Raw genomic sequence first — 13543 nt, 5'->3', positions numbered from 1 at the left:
AATTAAAATTCCCACAAGCACAAGAACTTTTCTAGAATTATGATAGGATCACAAGGTTTCACAATACCGATCCTTCAGAAATGTGAACCTTTGGTATCAAATTCAAGATGTTCTGGTGGGTTGGAATTAGATGGGGAAGAGAGTTTGTCTCTGGTCAAAAGCCTTTTATCGGTCACACAACTCAATATATTAAACTTGTGGACAAGGAAGAGATAAGTGAAATAGCTAAACCCTGGATCTTTATTAACCTTTTTTTCAGCATTATCCAACACAATCTCCATCTTCTTCAGAGTTATTGAATGTTCGTGCTTCAAGGAATCAGGAAGCCCTGATGAACTACAGCTTATCAACACCTCCTCTTCTTCTGAATTCCCTTTACTACAGCTCTTCAGCTGCAGGCTGAAAGCAGCAGGCAGAAAAAGAACAGCTACTGAAATTCATTCCTAGTGTGATGTTGTTGCCAGTGATATTGATTTCAATGGGAGTTGCACCTGCCCTTGCTGTGGATTTATTTTACGTGGAAAGCACACAACTCTTGTCTACGATTTTGGTTTAAGAACTTTGAGGGGAAGCTGGGAAGATATCAGAGGTTTGAACTGCTTTATGTAACTAACTTTGCAATTGAAAAGATATAAATTTCCAATTGTCTTCTGCAAAGAATAATTTTTTGGGGCTCCTAATCACCTCCCTGATGTCTAGAAGCTTCTTTCCCAAGACTCTCTGGCTCTGCCTACAACTGCAGACAATGTGGCTCAGTAGGAGCGGATCAGCAGAGTGAAATGGAGGGTGTTGAAATGCATACAGCATGCAAACATTTCAGATCACAGAATACTCTGATAGAGAGCAGCCCATTAGCCCTTCTGTGCAGTAAGTGTGTACGTGGAGCACAAGCAAATCCCCAAGAGAAGCACTCTGCACTCAATGAGGCTGTGAGTTGTTCCACAACTGAGAGGTTTGCTTTGAAATTGTACTCCCAAACCAAATTAAAATGCTAGGGTAAGTTTCTTCTCCAATTCTCTAGAAGAACTTCTCCATCACACCTTCTTACCATTCAAAGCTCAGAGAAAGCCCCGCTCCTTCCACCTGAGTGCTTCACTCCTCTTTCATAAGCTCTCTCCTTAGTGATCTCAAGGTGAATGGTAGTTAACTGGAAGGACAAGCAATTTGATTATATTGTGTTTGCTTGGACCATTAGCTTTGGCATTCAGAGCAATCCTGATGGGAGTTATTTACTTCCCAACATGCTTAATCTTGCTTCCTGCTCAGCCATTGCTAGCCATCCTTGGCAGTAGTAGAGGCTCCTGGATGGCACAGGGCCAACAAGAAGGTTGTTTTTATAAATTTCCACACTTAACTTTATCTTCCACAAGAAAAGAACAAATGAAATAAGCTTATCCACTGTGCTTTCTGACAGACCACATGACAAAACCCTGATTTTCAGATGTCAGCTGTGCTACAGTCCTAGTAAAAACAACAAAAAAAAAGGTGATTGCTTGCTCTTCTCTATCCCTTTCTTCACAGTAGCGTTAGCAACATCATTAGATGGATTACAAGTAACACGAGGCATTAATGGTGTTGGGATGAACCCTTAGGACAATTTGATTGCTGCAATTCTTATAAAATGTACCTCATTTGTTTAGCAATGGAGACTGTAAGTGCCGTCAGTGGTTTTTGCTCACTGCTGTAAAATAAACATCCACCTTCTATAAGGAATTATTTCTTCCTTCTTTCAGTTTCTTAAGACAACTTTCCAAATTATTTCACTCCTGTGTTATTATAAATGAAGGACTTCAACATGCAGAACTGTTGCACTGATTAACTAGAGATCATGTCAGGTGCATTACCAAAAGGGACTCAAACCAAAAGTGTTTCAAAAAAGGGAAAGAACAACAGTGTTGACAAATGAAATCTATTCTACCAAATGCAATCCATTTTTCTGGGCCAAAGAGCATTCATTTTGTACCAGCAACCCCCTGAATATACTTCAGATGTTAAATGGATTTGTTGAAGGACTACATGTTACCAGGGTGTCAGCTAGCCTGAAGGCATTGCTGGACTTCAGCACGCTGCATTGATTAGAGCAAATAAGGATCTTTCTCCAATAGACATGCTGCTATTGTGAGCATGGAGGCTCACAGTTTTCTTCTTAAAATTGAGGGACACAAAAGCAAGTGATTTTTGAGCACAGATGAGAGTGGGATCGTTGTGTTCTTCTTAAGTTTCGATTTAAAAACGCAATGCTTTGGCATTTCAATGAGCAAAATAAGGTTATGACATGTCCGAAGCCAGTATGCAGTTTTATAAATAATGTGTTTGTTATCTGTTGATGAGAGAAATACCATGTCTCATGGAATTAACAAGATAAAAGGACATTTCAAACACTTAAGGGGTTGGTGCGTTTTTTGGCAAAGTATCCACGATAAAGTTTGTAAGCAAAGCTGATTCCTTCTCTATTTTCTCCGTTCTAAATAATAAATAGTACAAATACACTGCTAGTACAAACTGAATTAGCTAGATTGACTTCAATTGCTGCCAATTTATACAGTCTGAGAATCTAGCTCTATCATGTATTTGCGGCTGCCCTAGACAGCTTTCTTAGAAGCCTTTAATCCTCTTAATTCACTACAGACAGACAGAGAATGCTCATCACTGCACAATCTGCTACGTAACATATCTGTGTTTTTTTTTCCCAGAGAGATTTTTGCAAAGCCATTAGAACAAATACATTTGCTATTGCTGTAAAAATAAATAAATAAATAAATAAATAAAAATCATCTGTCTTCTCAAATACTGTACTGGACTTCTCAAAGGTAAAATCTTTTCTGTAATACCTAATAATAATATTATTGATTTCCCAGGTACCTCCAAGTACTCTGATTAGCTACTGTTGCTCTGACCATCATCCTGTTGCTCTGACCATCATCCTTACATTACCCTCCCTGAACTCCACTGTTTTTGATACTCACCCACTGATCCTCACACCAGTTTAGGTTATAAACCTTTCCACGCAGGTCTCTTACTGTGCTTTTCTTTGACATGCCGAGTCCTAACTACAATGAGATGCTCTGATTGGCACATCAGAGCCTAACAGCAAAAATTCCTGAAAGAGCCTCAGGGATTTTTTTCAGAGCACGCAATCTGAAGAGATGCTCAGTTGTCACCATTCCCACAAATGTCACTGTGAATCACACGTTCTCAGCCCTCTACTGATGTACTACATCCTTGGCAGCTGTGTGTTTGCATATCTAATTGGCAGACCTCTAAATTATCAAGAGGTACAGTCTGCACGTGTAGTCAAACTGTGTTTGCTTAGCAGTTTTGTCCCTCCTGTACAACTCTCTGGCTTGGTTTAAACCATCCTGAATACCTAGATCTGAACAATTCCTTCTGCTGTTGGTCCAAAAACCTGTAGTTCGAGGTACATTTTCTAACATTGCGAAGAACCAGAACTAGAAAAAATGTGAAATAAAATGCCTGACAATATGAAATGGTTTGCCTTTTGCTCTAAACTCCTTTACATAGCCTTGAAATTCAGCATAAGCTGTGACAGGACAAAGTACTGCCTTCCAGGGAGTGGCACACTTGAGGAAACACACACAGTTTATTAACTACAATAATTTCTGTCAAATTTCAAGGAAATTCTTTTTTGTCTTCATTATATTCTGAGCAGGCTACTTAGTCATAAGGCACAAAAAAAGTAAACTCTATGTGAGATATTCTGCAACTGTGACTTACCCTGAGCTTATATTAACTTCCCTGCCAAATATATTTTCATACTAGCTTCTAAAGACTCACTGTTCTTTAAACATTTTAAAACAGCTTGTAAAAAGGAGGCAACATATGCAAAATAAATATAACAATATTTGTATGCATGTGAAAACCAGAAAATTAATTTTTTAATCAAACGCTAAGCAATTTTTTCTCCCCCTGAGAACAGCAACATTAAATACATTTATTTATCTAGCTAAAACTCTCAAATGTTCTATCTAAAAGAATTTTTTTTCTGTTAAGTTTTCAAGCAGCCCTATTTCGATGTACTCAACATTTTTTTCCTTTAATCTAGCTACACTAGAATCAGTAATCTAAAAAAAAAAAAAAGACTTTATGTTACACTTCTGTTCCCAAGAGTTTTCATCTCTATTAGTATTGCTTCAAATTTCACAACAAGTTGAGTTTGAGAAAAATGCTTGTGAAAGAGTGGTTGTTTTATCATTGTATTCGTGTCACTCAGTCATGGTTTGAGCTAGGAACAGGTATGAGGCCTGTTTCTAGCTGAGGAAAACCAGTGAATCTTTCTCAAATCTGAAGTATTACAAGCTCACAACTCACAAGAACATCTTTCAGAGAATCTTCTCATGCAAATCATGAAAATCAGATTTAGAGCCCCAAAGTCAGATATGCTGAGTTCACTGTGTTTAGCCCAGTGATCATCACTTCTTCCTCCTTTGTGAACTCGTGGACAGATCAAAACATGTTACAGATCAAACTAAGCAATGCTTCATCCATTCCTAAAACATGTTGATTGCTTTTTGTTGGGATTGGAAATTGCTTTTCCCTTCTCTTGCCTCAGCTAGCAAGGAGGAGATGCTTCTTTCCAGAGAAGGCGGCAAGACTATAAATTCTGTGTTTAATCACAGGAATATATTCTCCCTTCCACCAAACAGCTGTTCCAACATGGGTGGTATCAGCTGTGGGAGATCTCCTGTAATTCAGGTTATGAGAAGTGGCTGGTGGAATGACTGGCTACAAACTTCTCCATGGCTCCTCTCTTCATGGCCAGGCAATTTAATCTCCAGTCTTTCCTCCTGGTGCTAGCAGACAAGCTTACAACACAAGCAAGAGATGATGAGGAACAGTCCTTCCATTTCTCTAAAATCCTCTTCTAACTTTCGGTCTCAAAATGGATGTGTTTCCTACTTCTTGGTTGGTACCCTGGGTTCAACTCAGGCATCTGATTGCTAAGCATCTGGTCATCTCCATACTTTGTCCCTATTACAGTGGTGTGCACATGTGGTTATCTCCTAACTTCTGACATAAGAGGAATTTAGACTGTTGTCTCTGAGGTCTCATCCACGAATCCTGCATTTTGCTGCTCCATTTGGATATCTCTTTTCCATTTCACCTTCTAAACGGAACAGTGATTTCCCTTTGGTAACTCCTGAAGTACTCTTACAATAACCTTTGCAGCAGTGGAAGAGGCACAATGAATTTTGGATATTAAAAGTCTGGATTTCAGAGTAATGTATATCCAGGCAGCCCTGCTGAGGTAAATGAAGCTACACTGCACACACCTGCTGAGAGTCTGCAGCAATAATATTAAGGCCCGAGTTTTGCTTCTTTTTCTTCTCATGAATAATCTGTGATGAATATGATTGTGAATGTAGGATTAATCATCTACGATTGTGCCTTGTATCTGTCCACCTATGAAGCATGCAGCATTATTTTCCATTATTGTTCTTTTGTGAAATTAAAGCTCACTCAGATCATCTTAAAAAAGACAACTTCTGCTAAGAAGTGCTGGTCTACCTATGGTATAAATTTTCACCAATTCATTTTGTTCATGTGTTCTTTTTTTTTTTTCCTTTTTTTTTTTCTTTTTTTTTTTCCAAGCAGAGCTGTTTAGCTGTTCAGCAAAAGCAGACACTACTTTAAATGGTAGTATGTCTCTTGAAACAAACATAGAAATACATCTGGCAGGGCGGCTGACAGTAACAGAGGGGGACAATTAACATCAGCACCAGGTCCCACGTACCATATAATCACATTTGTATTGTCCACAGAAAGGAGGAATGAGATCTACTGGGAGTTGTGATAGTTAATATTTTAGTGTTTCCACTCCTCCTTCTGGGGTTCCAAAATTAGGCTGTTAAAATTGCTTCATGATGAAAGCATATAAGTGCTCAGCTCTAGAACAGAGTTGTTGTCACTGGGCCAAATCCTAAGGTCTTTGCTCACTCCTAGCTCCAGCTGACTTCAGTGAGCATGGCTCCCAAGTAAAGGTTGGGGATTTGGCAGGACTATTGTTTTGCTTCTTTTGAAGTGAAACTTTTTGTTTTTACTGTTTTACTTTGTGCATTAAAAGCAAAGGATTTCTGTGTGTAGCATGAATAGCCACCTGAACACATGTGGCATCCTGTTATCTGAACGACCTTATTCATCCTTCCTATGTCTGAAACCCCGTCAGTCAGTCTCTTCTCGTCCATAACCAAATGCTGACAGACCCATGGAACACCTATGCCTCTTGCTTTTGTTTTTCCCAGATGCTTGTTTCAAATTTGTACCTAGTGTGACTTTATTCTGCCTAGATTTCTTGCTTAACTACTGTGCCTTAAGTCTGAAACAATGCTCTCTCATTTTCTGATCACAGAAAGAACAAAACCATAATGCCAGGATTTGGTTGCTATATGGCCTATTAGCTTAAAAAAAAAACAACTACCCAACACACAAACAAAGCTATTCTGGCTTATTTGATCCCATAGGTTTCTGCACCTCCTTTCCTGTCAATCCACAAACAGATTCACGTCTGAATTATACAGCTTGTTCCCTTCTTTCCACTTCAAACTCTTTAGTGGGAAGATTATGCCTTACAGAATATTAGCAGTGTTTGTTGGCTCATTTTCAGTTTTTCTGTTTTCACAACCTCCTTCCCCTCCGAGTGCTTATTTTTACAACCTGGTAGCAAATTTTCTGCCTCCTCTCTTCTTTTTATTCCTCCCAAATCCTGACACTGTCCCATCCCAGCTGCTCTGGAGACCAGGTTACTGGCATGGTTATTTTGGCAATGTCTGTTCTGAAGCCCAGCAGGACCCCTGCTGTCCTGGTGTGCAGATTTAACACAGCCTTGGCACCACTTGGTCTGCAGCCCAGGATCTGGGAGGAGCATCAACAGCACAGGTCGAGCAAAGACAGTTAATGCCTTCTCAGCGCTCTACCTGGGGCCCCAGTGAGTTTCTTTCATCTTGTTTTTCCAGCTTTAGAGCCCTACAGCAGCTACCAGATACAAGGCACATACTGTCATTCATAAATCAAAATCTTTTTCCACCTTGGTAACATTTTCCTTGCTATACATCTAATTACTTTACTATCGACCATGGCAGAGATCTGTTTATTTCCAGATCCAGTTCTGATCTGGCAGAGTTTTCTCACTACAGGTCTTCTCATAACACAATTTGGGGCATGCATTTATACCTTCCAACACATCTACTCCAGTCATTTTCTAATTTGCAAACCACACTCCCAAATCATTTGAAGGAAAATTACTCCTGTATTACTCAGTTTTCCTTTTAGTAGTACAGAAAGTTTCCATCTAAGTAAGTCTGTCCTTTGTCTTACCTTCATTCCAGGTAAGTGATGTTCAGCAAAAACTGCATTCAGTGTCATACATAAAGAATAAACCAAATATCCACATGAAGAGTTTATCTTGATGATGATGTTGTTGTATATATGGAATTACAGTTACTTGGCACTTGACGGAGATACTTTCAGGACTGAATAATGCATCAGGTTTATAATGTGAATGTATATATTTGGAGGTGTTAAGGCAAGTTATGCATGAGATTTATGGTACATCTTTTACTCCTTTTACCTCAGGCTAATCTGTTTCTTTTGTATTTTTCCTAAACTTCCAAGCTGCTGAACATCTTCAGCCAGCTATTGTTTCAAGATCAACCCTGCAAAACAAAAACATTTTATTTTTATCCTCGCCAGCTGCACAACTTTCCTTCTCAAATTATCTCTATCAAAGTTTCAAGACAAAAAAATGACTGACTGCACTGTTATACTGAGACATCTAGCTTCTAAAAAACAAAATAGTTATACACAGAACATCACAAACAGAAAGGGAGAATTTAAGACTGTAACTGTGAGGTACTACAGCTTTTACTCAGTATTAAAAGGGATCTTTAAGCCCCTCAGAATCTAAGTTTAAAGTTTAGCTGCTGCTACTGAAAGCCTGTGCACAACGAGCTAAGAATTAAACAATAAATTAATAAAAGACTTGTAACACAGTCACACAGTTAGGCTCTCCAAAAAAAAAAAAGAAGCATATTTAAACTTCAGATTGTTGGTGTTGAGAGAGAAAAGAGCTTGGTATTGACATACGATACCAACAGATTTTTACAGTAATTGTATTTATGATAGGAAAGTGAGGGATTTCAAATGTGTAAAACACTGTTGTCTGACAGAAATAATGGGAGTGACTTCAGTGGGGTTGCGTGAGGGATTCAGGCAGGCAAGAGAGCAGTGGGGAAGAAGAGGAAAGGAAAGCCAAGTGGGGACTGAGCATTTCATGTTCACGTTGAACATGAATCCTGGTTACTTCCATGAAATGCATCACTTTGGCTAGGCTGCTGTCAGAGTAGCTACCATTCTTGTATCAGCAGAGTGGCACTGATCCATGAGGAGTGTGGCGTATTATAGCAGATATCAGAGCCTGAAGAGCAAGCAACCACTGTTGAATTGAAGAGCAAGTGCACTGATAACTTCTAAGATTTATACCTGCTTTTTCTCATCAACTGATTTTTTTATACACAGCAGTGACTTTGAGTATGACTGCGCTGGAGGAATGATAACTCATGGAAAGGAGATCTTTTTCTGGAACAGAGCAGCTGGTAGTAAAGGCCAAATGATGTTACCTCACTTGCTACTTCAGGAATATTGTATTTACTGCAACGTGTTCCCTGCAGAGTCAGAAAAAAAAAAAACCAGGCTGGTTTCCTCACCTTGTTTAAAAAGGATCTGGTTCTTTTTATCTGACCTGAGGGGCTCCTTCTTGTGGCCACCATCTATTCACAGCTGAATTCTCCTCAGAAATTTTAGGTTTGGTTTTCATTAAAAAAAAAAAAAAAAAAAAAATCTTTGTAAAATGCTTTTAATTCATGTACATTCTAGCAAGCTTCAAGTAGGTTTGTTACAACTGTTGGAATTAATTTTAGATTTGAGTATCTACAGAGACTCATTTGTCCAAACATTTTTCTTAGATGCCAGGTAGGAACTGCTGAAAGAAAAAGTGCAGAATAGGAGCCCAGGGTTGTATACAGGAGCCTACAATGCTATGGACACAGGAGCTCAAAAGCCCTCCATTGGCAACAGAGTTAAAAGAGATCTCCTGAGTTACATTACTACCTACCTAGATAGGAGACCCAGACAAGTGGAGATGAAGAGGGTTTGATTTCTTCTTGCAAAAGGAATGTTTCCTGTTACCTCATTGTCTGAGTTCTAAATTTATGTATAGTTTCCTTCATGTACATTATGAAGAGAGCATGATGTTACATTGAGAGATAAATAGGCACCCACACGCAGAGCCCAGACAGTATAATGCCAGACAACACAGGGGAACTAAAATGCAACCTGAAGAATTTATTTGTGAATAAAACAAGCCCAGCCTGGATACAGATGAAAAGGAAAGTGCAGACAGTAAGGTTTGCTTTTTTCCAAGACTACTTATGGCATGAGTGCCAGCATCCACGTTAATTCTAAAAGGTCCCTTCCCTGACTGAAGAACCACCATGCATTTTCTTAACAGGCACATTTAAACTTGGCTAACCTTGGAAACCTCAAAATCTGGTCCCTAAAGACAAACTTTGCACTGTGTCAGAGAGCCTAGTCCTGGATTAAAGCATTTGGGTGAGAAAAGGTGCAGAGAGAGAAGTACTGAAAGGCAGAGAGAACAAGCCAGCAAAAAAAGTGTTCAACTGGATCTTTTGGATGGCCATGAGAGTGAAGTTCATTTGTCATTATGAATAACTACAGGAGGTAGATCTAACTGCTGTGCACCTGCCAAAGACTGCTCTGTGCCCACACTTCATGAAACGAGTACATGATTGATCTTGTAGCTAGAATTTAATAGCAGTGCTTCATATCTTGAAGCCTGGATAGGCTCAATTTTTTTTCTCTTTTTGTCATAGGTGCATAACTTTCCATTATAGGACTGGCTGCAAAACAGCAATTCCACATAGCAAAAAAAGTTCTGATTTTGAATGATTTTTTATTTTTCACATTGACATAAAAAAACAACTGCAGCCTTTCAAAATGTCTGTGAGAGGGCTGTGAGCAGAAGAGTAAACTTCCAGGGAAGGAAACAGTTGGCCAGTTTTTATCTGTAAGGTTCAAGACCTTGCTCTGACAGATTCAAAGAGGTGTTCACCCTACTTAAATTCAAGCTCTTAACTCAGCAGTAGCTGTGTACTGTTGTAAAAAGAAAGTGATTTCCTCTCAAAGAGGCTAATTCAGAACACATTAGACAGGCTTTTGCTTTAAATTACACCTGTGATAAAACTGCTTCTGTGTCTGTTTGTAACACAGGGAGACTGAACTACTAACTGCCAAAAGTTGGGCTCTGATTACAGGTGGGTCTGTATGAATTAACCTATGATTTTTCTCCTCTTTTGACTGTTTCATCTGCAATGAGGGAAAGGTTCCTCAATAAAGTGTACACATTCAGTAAGTACTTCTCCAAAACAAAGGCTTTGACCAAAAAAAAAAAAAAAAAGCACTTGACAAACACACTTAATCAAAACATTCATTATCAGGCATGTCTGGCACATCATCACAAGTCACGTTACCATAGAATCACAGAATGATTTGGGTTGGAAGGGACCTTCAAGATTATCTAATTCCAACCTCCCTGTTATAGGCAGGCTTTTTTCAGTCTCTCTGCTCAATCCTGAGATATTTTGGTTTTCAGAGTCAGTACCAGAGCTTTTAAACTGGCAGGAGAAAAACTGGCATATCAGTAAGGAATATTACACCTATACATATGATGTTCAAGGATTTCTGTGCCTCGGGTCAGGAATCTGACTTGGACTATAAAAGCTGGTCATTCCTCTCCATTTTGCATAAATAATATTTGCAAAACTCAAATGAAATAAAATGTTGGGGGTAACGGAGATGTGAGTGCAGCTCTAAGACCATATTTAACTATATTTGCTATAAAAAGCTGTCAGGATGACTTTGCTCTCTCACCTGAGCTATGTAATTCTTTGACTTACTCTGAGAAAGAAGATATATATATATATATATATATATATATATATATATATATATATATAATGATTTTAGTAGCTTTGCGAACACCAGCTTGTAGTATTTTGCTCCTTTCTGAATCAAACTTAATCACCAGTTACCGTACTTCAGACGCATTTTGCTCTCTTATTCAGAACACTAGACTGCTAAAACGAACTTAATAAAGCAGTGCATGTGTGGCATTTCAATAAAGCTTTTAAATGGCACTCAGAAATGAAGCATATTGTGTCTCAAGAAAAGAAAAGCATTCAAGCAATCACTGTTAACTCACCTAAAGGCCTCTTGTCTGTAAATTCATATTGAACTTGCAGTGTTCTGCAGCTAGGAAACACCCTTTCCTCACAATTATTAATTGATTGGTCATTCGCCTATGCAACTGCAAATTGTGCAGGACTGAATACAGAGTCAAGGATATCAATTTGTGCATTCACTACTGAAAATTTAGTCCTCTGTCTGACAAATATGGGGAAAAATATCAAATATGAGACTAATGTAATCTTCTATCCATCATAAGCGTACAGTAATGGCTCAGATAGGCAACAAGAAAAATACTTGTCATAGGACTATCAGAAGCAATAGTTTGGGATCAAGTGGTTATGTGCTACTTTCATTTAAATTAAATAATCTGTGAGGGAAAAAATAAACCTTTAAGCAAAGTTTGGGACTTCAAGAGGATAGCGTTTGATGTGCTTCATTCTCTTAAAAAAATTCAAAGTCTTCAGCACTCTCAGATCCCTAGGGATTTATTTTATACCACCATGGCACCCTGGAGTGTGACAGAGAAAGACCCAAGCCAGAGTCTGTCTGAACTAATACTTCAATCAAAAGCAGCATGGAGGTCTTAGCAGTGATCTAGAAAGCAGCATAGCTATGTAAGCAGGTTGCTACGCTGCTGCTAATGAGTGAAGGCTGTCAGCAAGTACTGAGAGCTGATGAATTCCTATGGCCATGGGGTGTGGAATGGCCTTGGCCTTTGTTAGAATAAGGTATCAAGTTAGAGACATGCTTCAAAGAGAAAGGAGACAGAACAGAAACCATTAGATACTTGGACGTGCTCGGGTGTGCAAGAGGTGTAGAATTTCTTCAAAGTAAATATGTTAATGCTACTTGTAATATGAAACAAAAAGGAATAAAAAGATCCCATTGATGTATGTTCCTGGCAAACTACTTGAAAACAGTCACCTCAGAAAGGAAATCGGGAAAGAGTGGAATCCACAAAAAAATGGTAAGGAGTGGAGTAAGAAAGAAGAGTAAAAAAGAAAACTGGTATGCAAATGAAATTTGAGCTTTCAAGTTGAGCTGCTAAGGTTTAAGCACATTAATTGCCAAGAAAAGCTGAGAGAGCCCTTGCAAAAGGTATTTAAGGAAATGTCAAAGGATTGATGCAGACTAGGGAATGGAAAAGAAGAAACAGACTGTGGTAAAGCAAAGACAAGATAAAAGGCAGACTCAGAATTTATCAAATGCTTCATCTCACATCCTTCCCAGAACAATGATCCTGAGGTAAAATAACAGGAATAATAGGAAAGTATTTGCAGAAATTGATGGTATGACATCAAAAAAGCAGTTCAATATACCTGCTGAGGTGAAAAGGAGAAAAATCTCTATTACAAAATTTTACTTTGCAAGTCTAGGACCAAGTTTTCTTAACAAATTTTATCAAGCAGGAAATGACACAGAAAATCTATTTCAGGAGGGGGGAAGAGGGATCCCAGAAAATGAATATTTATTGATCTGATCTCAACAGTGCAGCCAGCAACAACAACAACAACAAAACAACCAGATCCTCCTAGACTAGTTATCTTGGACAAGATGAAAAATTTTCTAGTCCAAGAAAATTTGGTAGGTCAAAGGAAGATGTGGTCTATTTCAATGTTCTATCAAATAGGAATCTATTAGCCAAGACTAAAGAATGGAAGTAGTGGAGAAATTGTAAGATGTGAAGGAAGGCGAGTCCAACAGATGAGAGTTTCTGCTGAAGGAAGTACTATCTTGAAGGAAAACCATTAGTGGAGTGCTTCAAAGAACGACACCATCATTTTAAGGCCAATCTTGCTTTCTGTATTTTCATTACTGAATGTGATGAGATGAAGAACAGAGTTCATTTTATATCAGCCTGACTTGTTTGGTCTAGAAAATGAAAGGCTTGGAAAGAATATAAAAGTCTACTCCCAAATGATGGAAACACATACTAAGAATGGTAAAGACCTGTTTCAACTAAAGTAGTACTATCAAAAGTACAGTGCCACACAAGCTAGCCAGAGATGAAGTTAGACTGGAATTAGAAGGAAGAAGAGAGGAGAGGGCTTCCCTTAGCCATTAGAGCATCCAGGTGCTGGAAGTCTTTCAGAAGGAGTAGCAATACATTCTGAGCATTACTTTAAGGCAAAGAGTTCAGGATAATAGGCTGTGATGCTAGATTTGGACTGTCTTCCAGCTTTGAAAACAACTTTATTTGTTTCAGTGAAAATTCACACTTCTAGTAAATCCATTTCTTACCATGAAGACTTGATTCAAGTCA

The 13543-nt window shown here is 38.6% G+C and overlaps 1 protein-coding gene and 1 long non-coding RNA gene across 5 annotated transcripts in view; one reads left to right on the top strand and one right to left on the bottom strand.

Annotated features, from left to right (window-relative positions):
• Positions 1 to 1042, top strand: part of LOC125695774 (uncharacterized) — a 43754-nt gene extending 42712 nt beyond the window's left edge. The window contains exon 6 of the long non-coding RNA XR_007378058.1: positions 260 to 1042. This is a non-coding gene — a long non-coding RNA (uncharacterized LOC125695774). The remainder of the gene's footprint in view (positions 1 to 259) is intronic.
• The window catches only part of STAC (SH3 and cysteine rich domain), a 253811-nt gene that overhangs the window by 54079 nt on the left and 186189 nt on the right, over positions 1 to 13543 (bottom strand). The window contains exon 1 of one of the 4 annotated variants that reach the window (XM_048950685.1): positions 1049 to 2693. The exons of the other annotated variants lie outside the window; for them this stretch is intronic. Coding sequence (XP_048806642.1) covers positions 1049 to 1051 — 3 coding nt within the window. The 5' untranslated portion in view covers positions 1052 to 2693. Of the gene's footprint in view, positions 1 to 1048; positions 2694 to 13543 lie in introns of those variants that run through there. 4 annotated transcript variants of the gene reach the window in all.

This window comes from Lagopus muta, chromosome 7 (assembly GCF_023343835.1).
Source record: "Lagopus muta isolate bLagMut1 chromosome 7, bLagMut1 primary, whole genome shotgun sequence".
NCBI lineage: Eukaryota > Metazoa > Chordata > Aves > Galliformes > Phasianidae > Lagopus > Lagopus muta.
The sequence above is the reverse complement of the archived record's forward strand: the minus strand, read 5'-3'. Positions and strand labels throughout refer to the sequence as shown.